The sequence below is a fragment of the Garra rufa genome, chromosome 2 (assembly GCF_049309525.1).
Source record: "Garra rufa chromosome 2, GarRuf1.0, whole genome shotgun sequence".
Taxonomy (NCBI): domain Eukaryota; kingdom Metazoa; phylum Chordata; class Actinopteri; order Cypriniformes; family Cyprinidae; genus Garra; species Garra rufa.
In genome coordinates this window covers 39,723,446-39,746,875 of record NC_133362.1, presented here as the reverse complement: position 1 = coordinate 39,746,875, position 23,430 = coordinate 39,723,446, and the positions used below count along the sequence as shown (strand labels likewise).

Below are 23,430 nucleotides of genomic sequence, written 5' to 3'. Positions count from 1 at the left end.
TGCCGAATGTACTAAAGTGATTATTTCCAAATCGTAATCCGGTTCGTCTTGACTGACAACGCAATTCGCCTCGCGCATGCTCGCTCCGCCCATCCGCGCGTCCGCCAAAAGAATGCAAGACTCGAGAATAGAGCGCCCAGGTGGAGCGGAGAGGCAAAACTGTCCTGTTCAGGACATCATTTACAGGTCAGATACATTTGTAAATAGACTATTGTAGTTTTGTCTTTGTTTACTTAGTTAAGCATTAAACTGCTTGCAAATATTATCAATACCATTCAGTTTGCTGCAAAATTAACAAAATTACATAACTGTTGTAAAGAGTTGGAACTTAGCAGACAAATATTCACATTGTTTTATAACAATTTTAGAGGGAGCTATGGCTAGCAACAATATGGCCCTTACAAAAATTAACCATGTTTTCACTAAAAACCAAAAACCATGGTTACTATAGTTAAACTATGGTAACCACAAATTAACAAAGGGTTTGCTACACTTTATGGTATTTGTAGTAAAATTTTGGTTAAACAAATTGTAATCAAAATGCCAAAAAAAAACAAAAAAAAACAAAAACAAAACACGGATACTACTATACTTTCCATAGGCCTAAAAAACCTTTAATTATTTTGCATGGCACCAGCCAATGGATTTAAACTTTTTTATGTGATAATGATAATGGCTATATATATATATATATATATATATATATATATATATAAGTACCAACAAATGTTGTCAAGCTTCTTGGAAATCCTGGTTCAGTTTGGCCAACCACAAACTCTTCCCCTTGATTTGTTATAACCTTTGGCAGTCTACAGTACTCCAAATGTTTCTCCTGGTCCGACCAATTAGTACAGCCCAAAACATGACAATAATTTACCATTTTCAGCAGCAATAATCACAAAAATTTGCAAGTTCCATTCGGTTCAGTGGCATTTTTCGTTTAATGAAAACACTGACTGAATTTTTTGTATTGAAATATCTTACCCATTTTACATTCTACTGATAAAACGATAAATGATAAAAATTTTTGAGAAAGGGGCCCTAATAGGAAGTCTTTTTGTTCGTGTGAGCTCCTTTATGAAAACTATTAGCCTTTACGATTACTATTTGCCTATCCACCTTATTTTGCAATGCCATTTTCCGTGAATGTGTGCGACTTTCAGTTCATTAGTGCTGTAGGGAAATAGCGAGAAGAATAACAAATTGAACAAAAAGGTAAAACTGTCTGCACTACAAACCAGTGTTCATGATTAAGATAATACATTCAAATAATACGAGTAAGACACACCAGTTTGCAATATCAAGCAGCAAAACGAGCTGTTTTGTACAGCTAAACAGGAAACAAACAAGACTGGAAGACTTGCACATAAAATTTACAAATACCCAATCCTTACAGGAAAAATAAGGTGGATAGATTGCTTTTAAAATGTTGTAATGCATAACAGCGACTGTAAAATGTATTTCAGCTATGGGATTGGTATACTTTTAATTTTGATGTTTGACCTGGTTTTCTAATTAAGAACTGGCAAATCTTATTTATCAATCGTTCTTGCTGTGAATAGGCCTTGTAATATATTTTACTCACTCAAATAGATTACAAAAACACATGGTCTCTAGTTGATCAAATATATGCATAGAAACAATTTTAACAATCAGAATAAAGAATTTTACGACCAAATAATAATACAAAAATTCAGCTACTTTTGAGAAAATGGCTGGTCTTAGAATCTGTAAGTCCAAGTAGTCTTGTAGTAGTAGCTTGAACTCTGGATCTAATCCTCTTTATTGCACCGTTCCTGGAAGAACAAGAGATCTGGACAGAACTAGAACACAGTTGAGAAGAACTGTAGCCAGTAAAATGGGTCAAACATTAGCCTTTATGAGGCAACTAAGACTTCCTGCGTTGGAAACAATGATGGTTAATCAGCCCATTCATCACTACATTTTATGCAGTACTTCAAAACAACAGAGTCTTTTTTTCTTTTTTATTTCATTAATGTTTTACAATATAGTACAATGTACCCATTTATACAAGAATTCACATATTAACAAGTCAGTTCGTGATGTAATACACTGCTGCAGCCACTGGAAATGTCTCAGGAAATATCCTCACCGCATTAGAAACAGGCTTTTCATCCGAATTGCGTGAGACATGAAAACTTGTATCTGAAAGAAGCAACGGTGTGTTTTAATGCGTTTCTGCGTCGCAGACAAATAAATCTCTTCTGATTTGGACTAAAGCCCCAAGCCAAGGCCACTATAAAGAAAAAAAACAACAGTCTAAAGCAGACCAAAGTCGAAACTGAATTAAGGATATGCAATTCTGCATCCATCACTGCTGAAGAAAAAAAAAAAAAGGGCAGCAGTATCAAGAAACAAAACGTCCAAAATCACAACACACGTCACACACGTCAAAAAATCATGTTTAAGAGTGGAATTCATGTTCAGTTCGAGGAAAGCATGATTCCATACAACACACAGCCGCGAGAAACACATAAATACGCGTCACAAAAGAACGAGAAATAAACGGTCATAAAAACGGACCACCTTAGAAATCCATCGTATTAGAAACATACCAACTAAACACCTGTACATGAAAACTCACTCGCGCAAACACATACACAACCCAGACAAACAGAAACCAAGCATTCAAGGACATATTCATGTGTTCCCGGATCTTCCCCGCGTTGGCTTGTATTGTATGAACATGAGCATGTTAATTAGCCGGCCTTAACAAAATGTATTGCAGCATTAGAGATGAGGGGGGCAGAGAGGATGCTGTGTATCCTACAGGTGGCGCTATCCCTGCATGGGCGTTGAGGGACGTTTGTGCTTACTTGACGGGCAGCACCACCGGTCAAAGAGAACTGTCTTGCGAAACCTATATATTGAAGCGAAATACCTGGAAAATAATTTAATATTACTTGGAGAAAATTAAATAGCATTCCTATGCAGAATATCTGTGTTGCGAAGGAACCCATATTGTTGAGGGTCAATACCTTGGCTATATGTCTTTTTAAATATGTATTTATATCATATTTAAAAGAAAGTGGGAGAGAAAAATTTCCCGCCAATAAAGGAAAAGAAAAAGTCATGCATTCATCCACTGTCAAAGATGGAGAAAGGGGTGGAGGAAGAGCAAGAGGCTTTGGTGACACCTTGGCAACCTCTAGCTCTGCTGTGCGGGTCCCCTTATGTGTAAGGGTGGGCGTAGGTGTGAGAAAGCATCACGTGACTTCACAGGTGCTGCCAGTCGATGCCCACCAAAGTCTGATTGGCCTCCTGGGCGTGGCCGATCTCCTCTGTGATGCTGTGCTGGCGCCACAGCTTCTGGATCTTCCTGTAGCGCTCTTGGCACAAGTGTAATGGGTTTCCCCGTCTAAAAAGAGACAAAACAACACAATCTCACACGAATGTCAGAAATAATCATGTGTAGGGCTGTCACTAACAATTATCTTGGTAATCGAGAAATCCATTGATTATTCTGATGATTAATCGTGTAATCAGATTTTAATTTTTTTAGTGGTAATAAAAATAAACCTAAGCGAACAATAGCCTTTAAAATACATTAAAATACATAATAGCTATGAGGCAATAATAATTAGTTTAAATAAAGTATCAAAAGCAAGTAATCATACGGTTTTATTGAACAAAACCGTTAAAAAGAATTCATACAGATATTGTAAAATGAAATTCCAGGACTTAAGGACTTCTTTTTTGATTTCCAAAGACTACAAACAGAGATCTTAATTATCAAACAATGTCTTATTTTGCAAATTCTAAAAAAGATAAATAATAAATACACTAATATAAAACTGCAACATCCAGGTTTATCGGGATCCACAATGAAGTCCGGATCGGAATCGAATGACTCATCTGAATCAAAAGATTTGCAAACCCGCTCAGAAGTTACAATCTAAATCGAACGGGTCACGATCCATGCTCCGGAGTCCCAAACAGGACTAAATGATTTGCAAGCCTGCTCCAAAGATCCGATCTGAAACAAATGATTGTTGGAATCGAAAGATTCGCGAACCTGCTTTAAAGTTCTGATCTAAAACTAATGATTTGTGAACCAGCTCCGAAGTCCTGATCTAAATCAAATGATTCTCAATCCATGCTCCAAAGTCCCAAACAGAACTAAATGATTCACAAACCCGCTTCAAAGTCCCGATCTGAAACAAATGATTTGCAAAGTGAGCTCCAACGTTCCGATCAGAATCAAAAGATTTGCGAACCTTCTCCAAAGTTCCGATCTAAATCAAATGATTAGTAAACCCACTCTGAATCAAATGATTTGCAATTCGCACTCCGAAGTCCCAATCTGAATCAAAAGATTTGCGAACGCACTCCGAAGTTCCTATCTAAATCAAATGATTCACGGTCCACACTCTGAAGTCCCAAACAGAACTAAATGATTCACAAACCCGCTTCAAAGTCTCGATCGGAATCAAATGATTTGTGACTCCACTCCGAAGTTTCGATCTGAATCAAATGATTCGTGATCCGCCCTCCGAATTTCTTTCCTGATTTAGAGGATTTGTGAACTCGCTCCGAAGTCCCAATCTGAATCAAATGATTTGCAAACCCATTCCGAAGTCACAATCTAAATCAAATGATTTGCGAACTCGCTCCAAAGTCATGATCTGAATCAAATGATTCACGAACCCGCTCCAAAGTTCTGATCTAAATCAAATGATTTGTAATCCGAGCTCTGAAGTCCCAAACAGAACTAAATTATATGCAAACCCACTTCAAAGTCCCAATCGAAATCAAATGATTCGTGATCTGCGCTCCAAAGTTCTGATCAGTATCAAAAGATTTGCAAACCTGCTTTAAAGTTCTGATCTAAAACCAATGATTAGTGAACCAGCTCCGAAGTCCTGATCTAAATCAAATAATTCTAGATCTATGCTCCGAAGTCCTGATCTAAATCAAATAATTCTAGATCTACGCTCCGATGTCCAGAACAGAACTAAATTATTCAAAAACCTGCTCCAAGTTCCAATGTGAATCAAAAGTTACGTTCCCGATGACATTCTGATCTAAATCAAATGATTTGCAATCCATGAAGTTCCCATCTTCATAATGATTCACAAACCATCATTTCAGATCAGGACTCGGAGCACAGATCACAGAATTGGTTCACAAACCCGCTCAAAAGGCTGATTCATGATACGCGATTTAAAGTCCTGATCTGAATCAAATGATTCACAATACGTGATCTGATTGGTGCACAGTGAATCATTTTGCGACTCAATGGTTTAACTGATTCAGAGTTTCAAAAAGCTCAGTTTCACCCATTACTATATGTGCTTTTTAAAACCGTAACAAGGAATGTCGAAATTTGAAAGTGAATGGCCTCATCTGGTTTTGTAGTGATTTGCTTGAGCTGAATGATCAAAGTCACGAGTTTGAATCAATTGGAGCGGCTCCAGCTTAAATGACTCACTCAATTTTTTTTTTTTTTCTATTCCTCTTCTTGTGTCTTCAGGAACGTTTACATGACACAGTCGATACTACTACTGGCTTAGCTCGATTAACTGAAATAAGCAAGAACAAGTATGATGTTTACAAATAAAATATCCATATTTCCGTTTTAAAGATGCCATCCAACACAAATCTATGAACATATTCAGGTGAGGTAACTCCATATATATATGGAGTTACCCCTGTTAAATACATAGACCTGGATAGATACATAAATGCATTATAACAAAAGCCTATAGAGGGCACTAACGATAGTTTTTACAGCTCACAATCGAATACTTGTTTAATATTGACTAAACAACATTTCAAATATCCACTTGATTTTTAATATTTCTTTATGACAGAAATGCTACAGTCACAGTAATTTCTTGGAATGGTCATCAAAATGTAAACTCAGAGTGAGGGTTTGACGCTCTGTTCCCAGATGAACGTTATAATAAACCCAAACTAATAGCAATATGCAGAGATGGAGTTTGAGCCGCTCCACACACGCAAATGATAACAGTTTGTGTGGAGCAGCATTTACTGTGAACGGAGCCGCTCTAATAAGAGTAATAAACACGCATGTAACAAATTAAAGCGCATATATTAAACCTGAATAGCATATATTCATTTAATTTAATCATAGCGTTTGTGAATTAACAATAACATTTTGCTTTATTCTGATTTTTAAATGGGCTTAATATATCATGCAGCCATGGCAAATGGTCTAATAATGTGTTTCATGGACTCTGGTATTTCCGGTATTTGCTGGTTACTCAACACGGGCAAACTGCAGTCAAGGATTTTTAAAAATAGGGCACTCAAACTGAATTGTGACAGCCCTAATCAAGTACATGAAATATTAGAAATAGAGATGTACCTTAGCCCTTGGTCAGTTTCCCCATAGTCATCCAGGTATGGGGGAGCATAAAAACAGCCCTTAGTTTTGCCAGCCAGGAACAGGACCTGACTTTCCCGCACCCTGACAGAAACAAACAAACCTTAGAACCCACACACAAAAGGGTAACTCAATGATAACCACACCTAATATCTCGTACAAAGTGTGCCCGTTATACCTGAGGAAGATGCCGACTCCGGCTCCGCAGGCGAAAGTGTGTGCAGTGCACGCGCCCACATCCTCTCCTTCCAGCTCCGTCTGACAGCAGTAGCTCTGGGAGCACAGCATGGCACCACACACCAGACACAGAGTAGGAGCACGAGACTTATCCCCTCCAGATTTAGGACACCTAGACGCCACCAGGATCAATAGACCATATGATTCATGGAACCAGAAGCCTATGACTCAATAGAGAGCCGGCAGGTCTTAGTTGTTAATCGCATTTGATTCGCAAGACACAGGTGACTCACGTGAAGCTGGAGGCCTGGTTAATCAGGGCGCTGTAGTCGCTCGGCAGCTCTATGAGATGATTGGACTCTCTAGGAAACCTAAAACAGAAAATAGAAGAATGGTGAGAACTTGAGCATCGTCTGCAGTGAACTCGAGTGTTGAGGAGCAGGACAGACCTGATGACAGCCACGCTACTTTGAAGACCTTGCAGCACACCTGGATGAGAGCACCACCTGCAGAGAACCATATCGCACCACAATTCATTTAAGCCACAGCTAATATTTGATCATTATATTATTAGAGATGATTTGCTAGATAGTGATGGTTACCCGTGCAGCAGAGATTCCATGAGCTCCTGGTTACTGTAGAAGAGCTGTAGCAGGTTGGAGGGCAGACACAAGTATCCACACAGAGCCTCCCATTCACCCAAACCTAGAGCTGAACACACAGGCATCATTAGAAATAATACAGCAAAGGAGAGAGTGAGCAAGTAAAACTTGGAAGTGTAAAGTTTGAGTCACTTACTGTGTAACTCGGGTGGTGGTGGAGCTCCGTTGAGATAGTGGAAGAAGAGAGCAGCTGCCCTCAGATAAGGCAGGATTCCAGTTTTCACACAGCGCCACAGATGCCAGCCTGAGCTCACCTCACACAGACTACTAAAACACAAAAAACATTCCGATTAGGCACAAGCTAAACTAGTAGGGGTGAAACAGTCCCCCTAAAAAATAAACTTCATTATTTTTTAAATCAATGACCGCTGTGATGATATTTAGGGACCAAGCACCTAAGGTAACCACTGACGCTCTTATTCTTCTTCCGCTCTGGAAGTCTATGGCAGCCCATTTGTGGAAAAGTTATGAAATTTGGCACACTGATAGAGGACAGTCTCGAAATTAACCACCACATGTTTGGAGTCTCTAACTCAAACTAGCGCTACCACTTGTCCAAGGTTTTACTAATGTTTATGCTAATAACTTTTTAACTGTAAGGTCTAGAAGGATTTTTTCCTCTTGGCTCATGCCGAGTCGAATGAACACCAAAGTGTAAAAAATCGTAAGGTTTAGTTTTTCTCGTTATTTTTAATAGTTCGAAAAACCTTCTTTTTCAAACTAGTCACGGTTTGTCTGATTTTCACCAAAAAAGAGAGAGACTCGCGCCAACAATAGAAAGCTGATTGGCTATTGCATGTTGGTCTCATTTGTAGTTTAAATACAGCAAATTATATTTGGAATAGTGAAATAAAGAACTACAACACCACGGAAACAACAAAAAGAGAATTTAAATGAGCTTTAGAGGTAGCGTTACATGGACATCGGAAAAATAAGACCTGTGTAAAATTATTTAAGACCTAGAACAGCGAATTTAAGACTTTTTAAGGCCTAAAATTTAGATTTTTAAATTTTAGACTTTTTAAGACCCCGAGGGAACCCTGTTCAGCATAGTGCCACCTAATAGTCAGGATATATGAAAAATAGCTATTTTTGCTTATAACTTCTGAATGGTTTGGGCAAAACTGGTCTCTTTAGATTCGGTGCAGCATGCCGAGTCAAATGATACCCATTGTCAGCCATATTGGGTGTTAGCCAGTTTGAATTTTATTGTAAAATGCTATTATTATGTTTTAACACATTGGCGTATCGTTATGAAACACGGTATGGGTCTTCGGCACTATGCCCTGACAGCACTTAAAAAGTGACCTCAAAATATTCCTTGGGTCATGCCGACAACATAGATACCAATTATGCCATAGTCAGCCGAACTTCCTGTCTGACATTTTGAATTACGTTGGGAAACCTACTTTTTCGTACTCCTCCTAGACAGTTGGTCCTATTTTCATTCAAATCAGGCCATATCATCTTCAGTCTGTGCCGACAAAAAGTTATGGATTTCATGTTGATTACCAAAACTGCTTTTGTACAGCACCGCAACAAATTTGAGGCATGAAGTGAGATGTACGTCTGGGGCTGTGTCTCTGCAAAGCTTTTAAATACTGACACCAAACGTTGTGTGTGCCATTGCCACCTCACACAGAACACACCACGTCGATTTGATAACGTCACCTACTGGTCAAAATTGATCACCCAGGGGTTTAATTAAGGTTTAATTTGCGAATTTTCAATCATTCTGATTAAAATTACCCTAAAATGTCTTTAATTACGCATTGTTGGAGTTGGTCTGATGCTCAATGCCATGCTTAGCTCCTCATTTCGCCCCTGTTGTGCTTGGCCCCTTGATTGCTGTGTGCAGCTATATTTATACACGAGACATCATATACATCATATCAAGATTTGGTAGTTGGTTGTAAAATGTAATTTATTCCTTTGATGGAAAGCTGAATTTTCAGCAGCGTTACTCAGTCTTCAGTGTCCCATGATCCTTCAGAAAACAAACTAATATCTTTCTGATTTTTATCTGTCGAAAACAGATGTGCTGCATAATATTTTTGTGGAAACATGATACTGTTGTCAAGGAACAGTGATACAAACTGTGAGAAATTTGAGCCGTATGATTAGACTGGTTTAGCATCATGTTTACCACAGACCATTTTACACAAAAGTCTTTGCGATAAAGACAATAAGCAGATCCCTTCAAAACATAAAAAGAAAAAATGGTGCAACACTTTATTTTAAGATGCAATTTTCACTATTACCAAACCATTAACTATTACTTTTACCTCAATAAACTTCTAGTTTGCTGCGTATTTATAGTTAATGAAGTCATTGTTAAGTTTAAGGTTAAAGATGTAGAATATGTGCTTTATAAGTACTAATAAATGCTAGTAAGCAACTAGTTAATAGTGAGAATTCGTCCCTATATTAAAGTGTTACCCAAAATGGCATTTCATTGGAAAAAAGTATCTCAGCTTTCACACAAAAAAAAAAAAAACAGTGAGAACACTAATAATAATACAAAACATCTTGATGTTTGTAAAATGGAATTCATTTTGTATTTGTTTCTTTTGATTTCGTTGTGAAATGTTACAACAAACAATATAAATCCAAGTCAGTCACAATGTGGCTGGCAGATGTGTGCGTTTTCACCTTCCCAGATGTGTCCTGAGTGTGTTATAGAGCATACACACTTTCTCCTCCTCTTCCCTCTCTGCTCCTCCACTCTCCTGCTCCATCTGCACCTCCTCTGATGGCACACAGGAGTAAACAAATTCATTTATAAAGTCTCTATGAACATGCGTCTGCTTGTGAAAGAAAAGGATGAGGCTCTCACCTGGCACAGAGGTTAGGAGGATCTGGACTATGTGAGCAACTGTGACGAGATGCAGAAAGTGCAGTTGTGCAGTGTCTGCGCTTAGCCCTGAGGAATCCAGACAGAAAACTGCTGGATGGGACAGCACCAGGCTCACCTGTCACACACATTAACTGGGTTCAGAGGTCATGCCAAAACAACGTGAGAAGGCATCAAGTTTTGCTGTGAAAAGCTTTTATAGTTTAAATTTGTGAACAAAATGCTGCCAGTTTGCCAACTCGAGTTATTCGATTCTTAACAGTATTGATGATATGTGCAAGTAGACATAGAAGCAACATTGTTTGTTCACCTACCAGCAAGTGAAACATGTCTACGTCCAGAATACATGGCGTATTCTCCACCCAAGGATCAGGAACAAGAGCTGAATGAACACAGATGTTCATATGAATGAGGTGAGGGTTTTCATTCAATTATCGTAATATATGATCCGTTGTCTGAACAAGTATTTGTGTTAAGAGACTGCAAAGCTAATTCTTACCTGATAATAGCCTAATAAAGTGATTCTGTACAGTGGTATGAGAGGAGACGCTCCAGCAGGCTGAGCCAAACCGGGTCAGAGAACTTAAACAGTCGTCCTGCATGCACAAAACATCTGGGTTACCAAACAAATCAAACTCAAGAGTGAAGATTTAAAGAATTAAGATGCCACTTGGATGGGACAAACTATTAACTAATTTCCGTGAAACAATCAAATTGATATTCAATCAGTCGCATAATTATTCAAATGCGTTTAATTACCTGTCTGCATGGTAAACTTCCAAACAAAGGCTTCTCTTCATCCACCAGCAATCTCTCTGTGTGAAAAATGAGATAACACAATTTTAATATACTTTTCAATGTACTTTTCCCCTTTAATAATGCAACAAAAAACTCCACATATTTATTTATTTGTTTGCACCCCTGGGTCCATTTGGAATTGATGAAATGCAAGTTTAACTTAATAATTTTTCAACTAAAGCCAGATATCTGAATAACTTCTAATCGAATGAAAAGGCAGAAATTTTTGTTTCGACTGTTACTAAGTTATTACCATGTCACTACTACATTTTACCCATTTTTACTAAGTATACAATTTAGAAATTTCAAATTTTACATGAATTACAGAAAAAACAGCTGTAAAGCAAGAAAAATGTTTCTCCATATTTATCAGAAATCTTATTTGGACATATCACTATATGAAGCACGTAAGAACATAGCATTCCGAAGCTACTAGTATTAAATTAATAGATCTAATAAAAATTTTAAAATACATTTTTTAGATAAAACTTACCTCTATAGGTTAAAATAAAAATCTGTGAAAAACTGCAAAAGTGGTTTAAGTTGTCTTATTTTTTAAGTTTGGTTCCTGTATTAAAAACTGTTTTTTTGTTGTTGTTTTTTTAAGGAAACCTGAGTTTTTAAGACTTCTACAGCTTAATACAAAGTCTCTTACGGAAATATGTAGTAGAAAACCCATGAAAGATTTATATTATTTAAAAAATCCACATCGTTATATAAATATTTTAGACTATGGGGGGCGTCATTATTATTATTATTATTATTATTATTATGTAGAACGGCTGTACTCAGTGAGCTACTGGCGCTGACCTACTGTACGCTATTTCTACCACAACACGACTCGGAAAATGAAATACTGATATGATGACCACGGCTACTGAAATAGCTTACAGGTAATAATGGACATCAGCATAGGCTTAAACCAAATGCTGTACCATCAATTTTCCCAACAGGGAGTCTAAATACCTCCCGCATATCATGTGAAATCCACGCTGAGAAACTCCTTTAGTGGCTGCGGCTTCATGACAAGCATCAACATGTTTACATCCTGCCAGGATGGCATTTGGCATTTCTCGTCTCTGCCATTTGTAAGCTCTGTCAGTAGCTGTGGTCTACTAAATGCCTCAAAGGCATCAAGAGAACAAAGACGTGGGTCTTTAGGAAGTTTCATTCGTCCACAGGCATTTTCTAATTCTTTTCTTCTCTTCTTATCGCTAGTAAACAGTTAAGGTTCACACTGCTTCTATTGTTGCTCTTCAACTGAAAATTACACCCAAAAGCTGCTCAATGTGGCATTGTACCAGTATTTTATTGTCAGAGTTGTGTTATGGTAAAAATAACAATAATACTTGAGGTATTATGCATCATAGTTCAACACTTTCTTGGACTGACCTATGGACTGAATGGTGTAGGCACAGCTGCCCCAGCACATGATTGGCACGCGGGGGTCCTGCTCATTTGGATGCACTTTAAGACCCACTTTATATGTGGCTGTCCCAAACGTGGTCAACATCTCCTTTATGGTGCTTGAGTACGGGTTCCTAATAAAAAGAAACGTGTTTGATTAGTGATGACTTTAAACAACGACACTTTTGCGTAGTGGAATTATAGGTGACTGGTGGTTTTACTTTGGAGTGTAGTCCAGTTTGAAGCCATCAGGTGGAGGACAATCATTAACACCGTCCATTTCATCAACACCTTCAGCACCTGCAGCCTTGGTCTTCCTTTGTGCAGAGAGCATGGCTTTCGACTGCTGAGAGGTGATGTTCAACCACAGGCTCAGATCAGGCTGTTCAGAACTGGGACAAACACAAACAATCAAATCAAATCCATCTAATGCCTCATATTTTTAACAGAATGGTTATCTAAGCTAGTGTGCTCCAAAACAATGACAAAATTCGCATTTACGAGATATAAACATTCAATTGCAATTCTGCAAATATGGATCAACGATTTTGATGCATTTCAGCTTTTCATCAAACTTTGTCCAATAAAAGTGTCCTGCCCCCTACACTATAAACAGACACTGTGAAGCTGCGCCTGAAATTGATAACTTGTTCAGAGTTACTATTTTCTGTACGGTGAATGGCACGTAGTGCACTATATAGGAGATAGAGAACGTTTTAGACAGTGTAAACATGCTTTCTACTGGGGCAAAAGAAGTCTGATTTCGGACACAGTCGTCACGGTCCAGAGACACGATAACATGGAGCGGCTCATATGCGTGAATCAGCTCAGACCATAAATCGTATCGGACCATTTGTGACCCTGGACCACAAAACCAGTCATAAGGTAAAATTGTACAAAACTGACATGTATACATCATATGAAAACTCAATAAATAAGCTTTCTATTGATGTATGGTTTGTTAGGATAGGACACTATTTGACCGAGACACATCTATTTGAAAATCAGGAATCTGAGGGTGCAAAAATATCAAAATACTGAGAAAATCACCTTTAAAGTCGTCCAAATTAGGGTCTTAATGCATATTACAAATCAAAAATTACATTTTGATATATTTACAGTAGGAATTTTACAAAAAAATCTTCATGGAACATGATCTTTACTTAATTTCCTAATGATTTTTGGCATAAAAGAAAAATCAAACATTTTGACCCATGTGATGTATTTTTGGCTATTGCTACAAACATACCCCAGCGACTTAAGACTGGTTTTGTGGTCCAGGGTCACATTTGATTTCTGTGGCAGTCATAAGCTGTCAAATGTGGCTTTATCTGGCCCAACCTGTGATATAAACGAAACGCTGTTGGCTATTAAAAAAAGGGGGATGGGACTGCTTGATATGTCCCACCTTGTCTTCCTATTTCAGTTGAAATTACATCAACACATTGACTAACACTGCGTGTTTCAAAGCACTTCAGTAGGCCTGTAAATGTGACCACACTTTAAAGCAGATGTACAACAAACATGCTGCAGATGTGAGCAGCATACCTTATTGATTACCAATTGGCATTTACTAGATGCTTTTATCCAAATGACTTGCAGTACAATGGCAAATTAGGGTTAAGTGCCTTGCTCAAGGGCACCACCAACACATATAAAGGATGGACATTCATAACATCTCTTACCATCTGTAATGTCTTTTTAAAGTACACAGGGTGCTTAGCCTGTGGCGGTGTGTATTAATAGCAGTGCTGAGCTCATACAAGTGGGGCTTTCCGTCACAAAGTATCAAAGGGGTTGCCCGATTTATTGCAGATGAGAGTATTACACTAACACTGATTATAATAGGCCAATCTAAGAGGTCATACTAATTATGCATTTCTTACAGTTATTATATCAATAGAGTACTGCAGGGATGACATTTGTAGGCAAAATCAAGGAAACAAGTTAGCATTTGAGCATTTCAGTACCTGCAGCTTGTCTTAGTAAGAGGCAGCAGAGGAATAACTGTGTTACTCAGACATTCACAGAGTGGACACAAGAACTCTCCGTTCTCCACGTCATAACTGGTGTGCACACGTAGCCTCTGCTGCCTGCGCTGCTCTTTAGCCTGCACCGCTTCAAAATACCTGCAAGGGGAGACATTAGAAACAGTTACCACACAAGGAAATGCTAAAACTCATTTTAGACGTTGAAGTGAGCATAAAGGGCGGGACACACAATGCTGACGGTCGGTCAGCATCTGTCTGGCTAGTTTGTTTGATGTGTTCCACACATCGGCTCTTGTCAGGCTCAAGTTGGTGGCAGTTCGCTCGATTCAACATGTTAAATCGCGTCGGGGCCCACGGCACAAATGAGAACTCTGATTGGATTAGTGAAAAAATATTTAGGAGCACCATGTGTAACTAACCAGCATATTTGTGTTTGCGCTACAGGGGAGCTTCAAAGGTTTCTACAATGTTATGTAATGTATCACAGACATATCTGACGAATCCTTTCATAAAGTGTAGAGAGAGTGTAAATAAGAGATTGATTGCGCAGTGTAGAGAGCATCACTGATTAGAACGGAACTTTCTGAGATCATGATGGAGAACTAAGATGAGTGACAGCTTTTAATGATTTTTAAGGGTGTTTGTAAATGAGATATTGATTTAATACAACACTTAAATAATCAAGAAGTTAATATTAAGTGACTTACATTGTCTGACTATAACACTATTGCCTGATTTTGCTCTATTACGTCGTCAAAAATGGTCTGAAACAAGTCACAACTGAGCCGCTGCGCATCTCCATTCAAAAACAGCAGTGTTTAGTTTATGAATGAACGTGCGTTTTTAAACTAATCTAGTGAGTCAATGAATCAATTTCCCATTCATAAAGACAGTCACTTGGTTTATTCCTGAATGAATCAGCCGTTCAAACGAATCAAATGAATGATATGATTCATTAATTAAATCAGTGACTTGCCGCCATCTGCTGGCAGATTTAGTTTCAAGTTTAAAGCACCTTTTCAGTTATTTAAAGCATTTAATATTTCTGTATTGAAAATTTTATATTTAATATTTTAATTTATGAATTTGATTGCACTCATGCCAACTCTGAGCCTCATTAAACATTAAAATACACCTACAAGCCACTTTTGTGTTCTTCTGTGCCACCTCTGTAGTACAAATTAATTTTGTTAATACTGATTTCATTTGATTGGTAACTTTTTATTCTACTTGTTCTTATTGTATTGTTTTAATCAGAAAATTTGAAGGACATACTTTTAATAAAGTTGCCAAAAATGCCTGTAAATTAGTTTAAGGAGTCAAATATCGCCTCGTAATGGGAATTTTTGGATTATTGATTAGAAGGTGCTCCTGAAATTTTGACTGTGCTCCTTAATTTTTTAAAGTTAGGAGCACAAGGGCTTTAAAACAGCCCATGTGAAATCAGTGGTTCAACTGTAATTGTATAAAGCTACGAGAATCATTTTTGCGCACAAAGAAAACAAAAACGACGACTTTGTGCGTCAAAGAAATTATTGAATATTCGCAAGAACACCACAAAAGCTCTCGGATTATCAAAAATAACTTGTGTTCCAAAGATGAACAAAGGTCTTACGGGGTTTGGAAGGACATGCGGGTGAGTAATTAATGACAGAATTTTCATTTTTGAGTGAACTGTCCCCTTTAAGTAATAGAAGAGTGGTTTTAAGAGTTTACTTCACATTTCATAGCATCACTTTTATGCTACTGCCAAATACACTCTTCAAGAGATAATGCTCTTGAAGGGTTAAATCTTCGTCATAATCCTTTTAAGGACCAGATGATTTAAATCTTACAACAGGCGGAAACAATTTAATAGCGAATGGGGAAATAATTCTAAAAGCAAGGCTGCTGAAAAGCCAGCAATTACAGTTACATTCATTTGCTCTTTTGATAGGAAGAGCACATTTTTCGCCATATGGAAGCATGTGTTTCTCATTTTTCCGTGATGATTCTTACCTCTGCCAGCAGTGCGAGTGCATGATGTGTCCGCAGCTGCCTGTGTGCGTGCCGAACGACAGGTCAGGGTGCATGAAGAGAGGGTCATACTTATCTGCAACGCAAACACAATGGAATTTAATCAAGCAAACATGCGCTTATATGGCGCGATGAAGCAAAGACACTCATATAAAGACATGCCTGGGTTGTGTGGAGGTCTCTTGCGGTTTTTGGACATGACGGTAGAGCGCTGGACAAAAGCAGCGAGCACCATGGCTTTGCCGTCGGACCTGATTTCCTGCTCCTCCTGACACAGGATACACGTCACCACCTGCCTCCTCTCACTACCGCCTGCACGCCACCGCCGTGGACCCACACAGACCAGTGAACTATCACACGAACTGGGGCTGTTAAGTAAAGAGTGAAATTAGAGATCCGGATCTGTTTGATCCGTGACATTTTACAGTGTGATACTTGTGTGTGTGTGTGTGTGTGTGTGTGTGTGTGTGTGTGTGTGTGTGTGTGTGTGTGTGTGTGTGTGTGTGTGTGTGTGTGTGTGTGTGTGTGTGTGTGTACCTATGCTCCAGTGAGGAGGAGGTGGAGGGGTCGAGCTCCTCTAGGCTCTGTTGGAACAACTCTTTGTTCTCGTTGATGAAATGTCTTTGCATCTCTGACATCTGAGCCATGATCTTTTCCCTCCGGAGCCGCGCCATCTCTGCTTTCCTCTTCCGCTCCGCCTTGTCTTTATCCCGCACCGTCTACACATACACATACATTCTGTGAGACAATAACGCAACTTTAACAGGTCATGATGCAAGCGTGTTATGCGCCTTATGCTCACCTCCTCTTGACTGTGCCCTGAGCTGTCACTAGGGGGCGCACTGGCTGTGCACTCCCTTGTGGTCTTGATGTTGGCAACAGTCTGCAGATACACAATACGAAATATGAACATCTTTTTCATGATGATATTCAAAATACAGAAAGATGAAAAAGCAGAAAACACCCCAAGCTAAAATAAACAAAATGCACTAAAATAAACCAAAGTGAATACAATTATAACCTTATACATAAATACATACATTACATACAAAATAGTATACAATAAGTATAATTAATAAAATACACAAAATATCAAAATAACATAAGCTAAAAAAACATAAAAGCTAAAAAAATAAAGTACAATTTTAAAATTATAAATAACTAAAATAGAAATAAAATAAAAAAAATTTAGATTAAAAAACAAGCTAATAAATAAAGTAAAAAGAAAATAAATTTATTTAAAATAAACTAATAAATAACCTAAAACAAATACATAGATTAAAAAATTAACTAAAACAAACTAAAAGTAATAAATTAACTAATAAAACAAAAATAAATAAGCAAGCAAACTACATCTTCTTAAAATAAACCATTTAGAAAACTAACTACACATATAGTTTGAAATAAAATACCAAAGCCAACTAGATAAAAATACAAGCTAATAAATAATGCAAAAATAATATATATATATTTTTTTAAATAAACTAATAAAATAACTAAAACTAATAAATTAACTAATAAAACAAACAAAAATAAATAAATAAGCAAGAAAACTACATCTTCCTAAAATAATTTAGAAACAAATACAAGCTAATAAATAAAGATAATAAATCATCTATTTAAAATAAACTAATAAATGAACTCAAACAAACTAATAAATAAACTAATAAAACTAATAAATTAATAAAACAGACAAAAATAAATAAGCAAGCAACATACATCTCCTTAAAATTAACTATTTAAGAAAACGAATAAATAAATAGTTTAAAATAAAACACCGAAGCAAAACAGTTAAAATACAAGCAAGCTAATAAACAAAGCGACAAGAAAATAATTTTTAAAAACTCATAAAGAAACAAACAAAAATAAATAACCAAGCAAACTACATCTTAAAATAAACAATTTAAGAAATCAAATAAATAAAATAAATAAATACACATACAGTTTAAAATAAAAAAACTAAACAAAATAGATAAAAATATAAGCTAATAAATCAAAAATGCAAACTAAAACAAATACAAATAAACTAATAAATAATGAATAAACTTATCAAAATTAATAATAAAAAAAACAAATAAGCAAGCAAACCACATCTTAAAATAAACCAAGAAAACTAATAAATACATATATAGTTTAAAATAAAACACCAAAATAAAATAAATAAACTAATAAACAAAATAAAAATCAAATAAGTAATTTAATTCAAAATAAACAAATAGACTAATAAAACAAATAAGCAAGTTACATTACTTTTAGTACTTCTGGACAGATGGAGATTTGCATCACACTTTTGCTGCCCCCTATTGTATAGCTGAGATATTTACACATTTTTTTCTAGTGACAGGTGGCTTTGTAATGAGACTTTGATCAGCTTTACCTTGAGGATCCAGCGGATCATGTCCTTGTGCACCTCCAGATGAGGAGCGTTCTGCAAGGTTTCCAATAAAGCCAAGATACTGGGAGTGTTAGCAGGAGTCTCACCTGGTCCTACAATGAAGACATTCCATCAGCTAAACTCAAAAGAGGTGTGTATGTGTGTATATGAGACAGAAGACAGACATACTGGAGATTTTGAGGGTGAAGTTGAAGTTGGTATCATTATCTTCTGCGAGATGTTGCTGTTCTTCCACGAGGCCCATGCCTATAAGATGCAGCACCTGCAGGACAAGTTCATACTAAGCTCTAACTTGGGTGGGCGGTAAGAACAATGCCTAACATCACAGTAAAAGCTAATTTATATCAAGATAAAGTTACTTGTGATGGAAATTTAAATATTAAATACATTTTTTAAATAATCCAGTGATTTAAACACTTTCCAAGTGAACTGTACTTAAAAAGCATGACCTAATTATGAAAAAAAAGTCTCTTATGTTTTTAATATGACAGAGGGGTGACGGTTCTTTCTTTCCCTCTCTCACACACACACATTGACAGACAGACGTACCCTCTGAAGCATGGACTCAGACCAGTGTCCCCCGCTGGGCTCTATTGCCCACTGCAGCACAGCTCCCAGAATGCCCAGCAGCACGTCACACTGCAGTATGTTCACCAGGCTGGCAAACAGCGGACAGAACCGAGGCAGAACAGGTGGAGGCAGAACTATAACAAACACAAATGAAAGTCACTTTAAACATTGGCACAGTCATCACATAACACTAGGGCTGCACAAATAATCGAAATAAAATATTTCGCTCAGTTTGCAGTAAATGGAGATAGCATACATTATAGCACTTACAACGTGCTGGAATGCAACATTACTAGGGATTAGGGGTGTGCAAAGCAGCCAGTATTTGTATCTGTATTTGTATTTGTTGAGGGGGGAAAAGTATTTGTATTTGTATTCGAGTAAAATTCAAAATAGGTGTAAAAATCCAGTTTTTTTTTTGGTGCGTTACACTTCTAATTTACGTTATAGTGTTATTATTCTTTAATTATATCCATTATAATAATTATGGATATGCAATAGGCCTATTGGTTGATGTTTCTGAACATGTAACAAGGAACGTCATTGAAAAGAAAATAACATAACAGCCATTACCTGATCCATGGTTAAACCAACAACTAATAAAATATCATTGTGAACATTATGAACCCCACCACCACCCGTCCTTGTTGGAGGATGCTGAACAGACAGAATAAAAACAAATAATACTTCAAAGAACTGTTCTTCTTCTGAAAGAACTTCTTTCCCGTGGCGTCCGCTGTTGATAAACAACCATGACCTGATCTCTCAATGAAGACTCGGAAGTTTCAGCAAAGCATAAATGGATTTCCAGCATTAAAAATCGCTTGCAGTAGCTCTTCTATTAAATTTATTTAAAAATGGTTATTCCTGTACCAGGGCTCGCAAAATTTCAAAATTTCTGGTAGCCCTTTGGGCATGTACTCTTCAGATTTTGGTAGCCCGAAATTTAATTTAACTAGCCCAAATAAAAAAATACCTTTTTTTAAATATAGAAAATCAGATAGGAGTCTAATCAAAAACGTTTTTAATACACAAATATAAACAAATATCAAGGAAGTAAATTTATTTTTATTATATTTATTTCATTTAGTGTATCTGCAGAATTTTTAAATATTAATTTAAAGCAATTCATGACCCTTTTTAAGATCTGCACAAGTAAAATAAACAGTAGCCTAATGGGATTGGACAATGTAAAGTAGAATATTAAGCTATAAAATGACATGATTTAAAATTCAGATACAGTAGTTTCGCACAAAAACACAATATCTTACACTACGGCATTTCATCCTTTATACCATTAAAAGGGATAAATTAAGTATATAGTTTATTATATTTATTTAAAACATAAATATTACTGTACTTGTTTACATTTTTAGAAGGCACCTTAACTTTTTACATTTACAACTCTGTGTTTGCTGCATAAAAACATGGGTCGATAATTGCAATAATTTGACCATAAACAGCTGAAAAAAATGTGGAAATAAAAATTCATTGTCTGTCACGAGGGGGCGCTTTAGGAGCGCTGAAATATTACGGTTTCCATAGTAACAGCTGTACACAAAGCCGTATTAACGCAGTTTTATCAGGTATGAAATGAAAATGCAAACGACACGTTTCTGAGGACAGTCGGATCCCTTCAGAAACATACATATAAAGACATCCGTGCCACATTTTGTCTTTGAAGTGCATCGTGCATATTTCTTCAATGACATCATTGCCTTTTGAAGTTTAATCCAGCCCTATCGTGATTCTCGTCTTTCCGTCCTCAACTGTAAGACCTCTTAAATTATAATTAAGACGTTACTTATACTATTTAACATATTTAAAACTTTTTATGGCCTTAAATTTGATACAACTAAGTTCTTGAGTTTTTAAGGATCTGCAGGAGCTCTCTACTTTACGATAGACCGTCGGGCAGCCCGGTCAAACGTTTTGGTAGCCCGACTGAAAAACACAATAGCACTGTGTCAGTCACCTCTTTTACCCCCACCCCCCGACTCCTGAATGTCACTCACTCACTCATGCGGGCATACACTGACTGCGGTCTCATGAGGAAACGCAGCTTTTTGATATTAAGTTTTTCTTGTTCCCGAATACAAATATTTTTTAAAGTATTTGTTCCAGTTAAGTATTCGTAAAAAACACGCTATTTGTGCCTTTCCGAATACCGTATTCGGGTTCGGCTCCACCCCTACTAGGGATGTAACGATATTATCAATATTGTGGTATTGCGATAGCAAAACGGTCTTAATATTATCATGGCTACAAGACGATATTTAAGTCTTTCAGGCAAAAAGTGTTGATTTTTAAAATGTTCTAATATAAAAGGTCTTTAAAGTTGTGCTTTGGGCCATTATGCTTTGGTACAGTATCTGTCAAACAAACTAAAACCGAAATGGAGTTAATCCATTCATCAAGTGTTCTCGCTGTGCATTTCAAAGCAAAGCGTGCACTTTGTTCAGGTGATCAGCTCATGATGTGGTGTTTTCCATGCCTCAGAACGGCTCAGTTCACAGTGATTTTATTTTACAGTGCAATTGTTTTACAATAAATGGCTATTACTGTTATAGGAATAACAATAAAATAAAATTGTTATTTCTAATATTATATGTGAACTTGGTCTTAAGTAGCATGGGTATATTTGTAGCAACAGCCAAAAACACAATGTATGGGTCAAAATTATTGATTTTTCTTTTATGCCAAAAATCATTAGGATATTAAGTAAAGATCATATTCCATGAAGATATTTTGTAAGTTTCCTATAGTAAATATATCAAAATGTAACTTTTGATTAGTAATAAGCAATGCTAAGAACTTAATTTGGACAACAATAAAGGCCATTTTCTCAATATGTAGATTTTTTTGCATCCTCAGATTGCATCCTAACAAACCATACATCAGAAGAAAGCTTTTTTATTTAGCTTTCAGATGATGTATAGATCTCAATTTAAAAAAAAAAACTGACTCTTATGACTGGTTTTGTGGTCCAGGGCAGTGTTGTTTTTGACAACCATCTTAGATTTAGTCTTAGTCTTTTGGACTAAAATGGTTATTAGTTTTAGTCAAATTTTAGTCACTTCTATATGTGATAGTTTTAGTCCAATTTTAGTCGACGAAAAGTCAAAAAGGTTTTAGTCTAGTTTTAGTCTACGAAAAGTCAAAAAGGTTTTAGTCTAGTTTTAGTCAAAAAAAAGGGGGAAAAGTAGTCTTTTAACAAATTAATGTAGGTCATTAAGTATTTTGCTGTTGGGTAGTGTCACTTAAGTTCTGAAAATAGCAGATCTATAGTTCAACACAATGTGAGCTTCCGGATCGACTATTTTCACCAATAATTACAATAATGAAGGAATGTTTTAAAACATAAAAGACAAACAAGGATAGAATGCTAAAGCGGCTTGCCATACTAGTATGACAAGGAGTTTTTAATGCTAAAACGGCTTGCCATAGCGTCAGATACTTTCCGGTTTTAATTGGCATGCACAATAAGCGGAAATGTCATGCATTTTAAACGTCTGACGGACCACCCACTAACATTTTCGTCTATTCTCGTCTCGTCAACGAAAACTCACACACGTCTCGTCATGTTTTAGTCATCAACGAGCCATTTTTATGTCGTCAACGTCTCGTTATCGTCATGGAAAAAAGTGGCGTCAACGAAATGATTTCGTCATCGTCATCGTTGACGAAATCAACACTGGTCCAGGGTCACATATTCTAATTTGTTTGGCTTCCTAAAACACCAGTGTTAAATGTAAATTAGACTGAGACAGTATACCACAAATAAAAAGAGGGTTGATTCCCCTTTTACATTCAGGTACAAGTCAATTCACTGACCTTTTTTTAGACTTAAGTTTTCTTAGTTAAGAACATGGGTTGGAACTCTTAATTTTGAGCTCTCAAAGTACAAAGAAGAATTGAACTTTAAAATGTACAAAATTGTAATTTTTTTCCAAGTTTTCATTAGTCTTTTTTTAAATAATCACAATAAATATTATATTGTATGCTACATGTCGCAATACTGTTGTATCGTGAGATTTTTATATCGTTACATCCCTAAACATTACCCACACTAAAGGAGCAGCTTTAAAGGCTCCCTGTTGTTTGATGGTTTAATGTCTAATAAATAGAAAATTAATTCATTGTTTTATATTTTATATTTTTTATAAATTTTAATAGATTTATATTATAGG

The 23,430-nt window shown here is 36.6% G+C and overlaps 1 protein-coding gene across 3 annotated transcripts in view; it reads right to left on the bottom strand.

Moving 5' to 3' along the window:
• Positions 1-1,971: 1,971 nt before the first annotated feature.
• Positions 1,972-23,430, bottom strand: part of ubr2 (ubiquitin protein ligase E3 component n-recognin 2) — a 60,614-nt gene continuing 39,155 nt past the window's right edge. For 2 of the 3 annotated variants that reach the window (XM_073834239.1, XM_073834238.1), the window contains exons 25-46: positions 19,220-19,374; positions 18,839-18,932; positions 18,653-18,762; positions 17,078-17,158; positions 16,813-16,994; positions 16,438-16,643; positions 16,258-16,351; positions 14,239-14,397; positions 12,490-12,660; positions 12,254-12,402; positions 10,823-10,878; positions 10,563-10,659; positions 10,378-10,445; positions 10,046-10,181; positions 9,862-9,958; positions 7,346-7,476; positions 7,150-7,258; positions 6,997-7,053; positions 6,841-6,918; positions 6,549-6,719; positions 6,353-6,454; positions 1,972-3,379 (exon numbers count right to left, since the gene is read on the bottom strand). In XM_073834239.1, coding sequence (XP_073690340.1) covers positions 3,238-3,379; positions 6,353-6,454; positions 6,549-6,719; positions 6,841-6,918; positions 6,997-7,053; positions 7,150-7,258; positions 7,346-7,476; positions 9,862-9,958; positions 10,046-10,181; positions 10,378-10,445; positions 10,563-10,659; positions 10,823-10,878; positions 12,254-12,402; positions 12,490-12,660; positions 14,239-14,397; positions 16,258-16,351; positions 16,438-16,643; positions 16,813-16,994; positions 17,078-17,158; positions 18,653-18,762; positions 18,839-18,932; positions 19,220-19,374 — 2,645 coding nt within the window. In that variant the 3' untranslated portion in view covers positions 1,972-3,237. The remainder of the gene's footprint in view (positions 3,380-6,352; positions 6,455-6,548; positions 6,720-6,840; positions 6,919-6,996; positions 7,054-7,149; positions 7,259-7,345; positions 7,477-9,861; positions 9,959-10,045; positions 10,182-10,377; positions 10,446-10,562; positions 10,660-10,822; positions 10,879-12,253; positions 12,403-12,489; positions 12,661-14,238; positions 14,398-16,257; positions 16,352-16,437; positions 16,644-16,812; positions 16,995-17,077; positions 17,159-18,652; positions 18,763-18,838; positions 18,933-19,219; positions 19,375-23,430) is intronic. The other variant, XM_073834240.1, reaches the window with a different exon arrangement.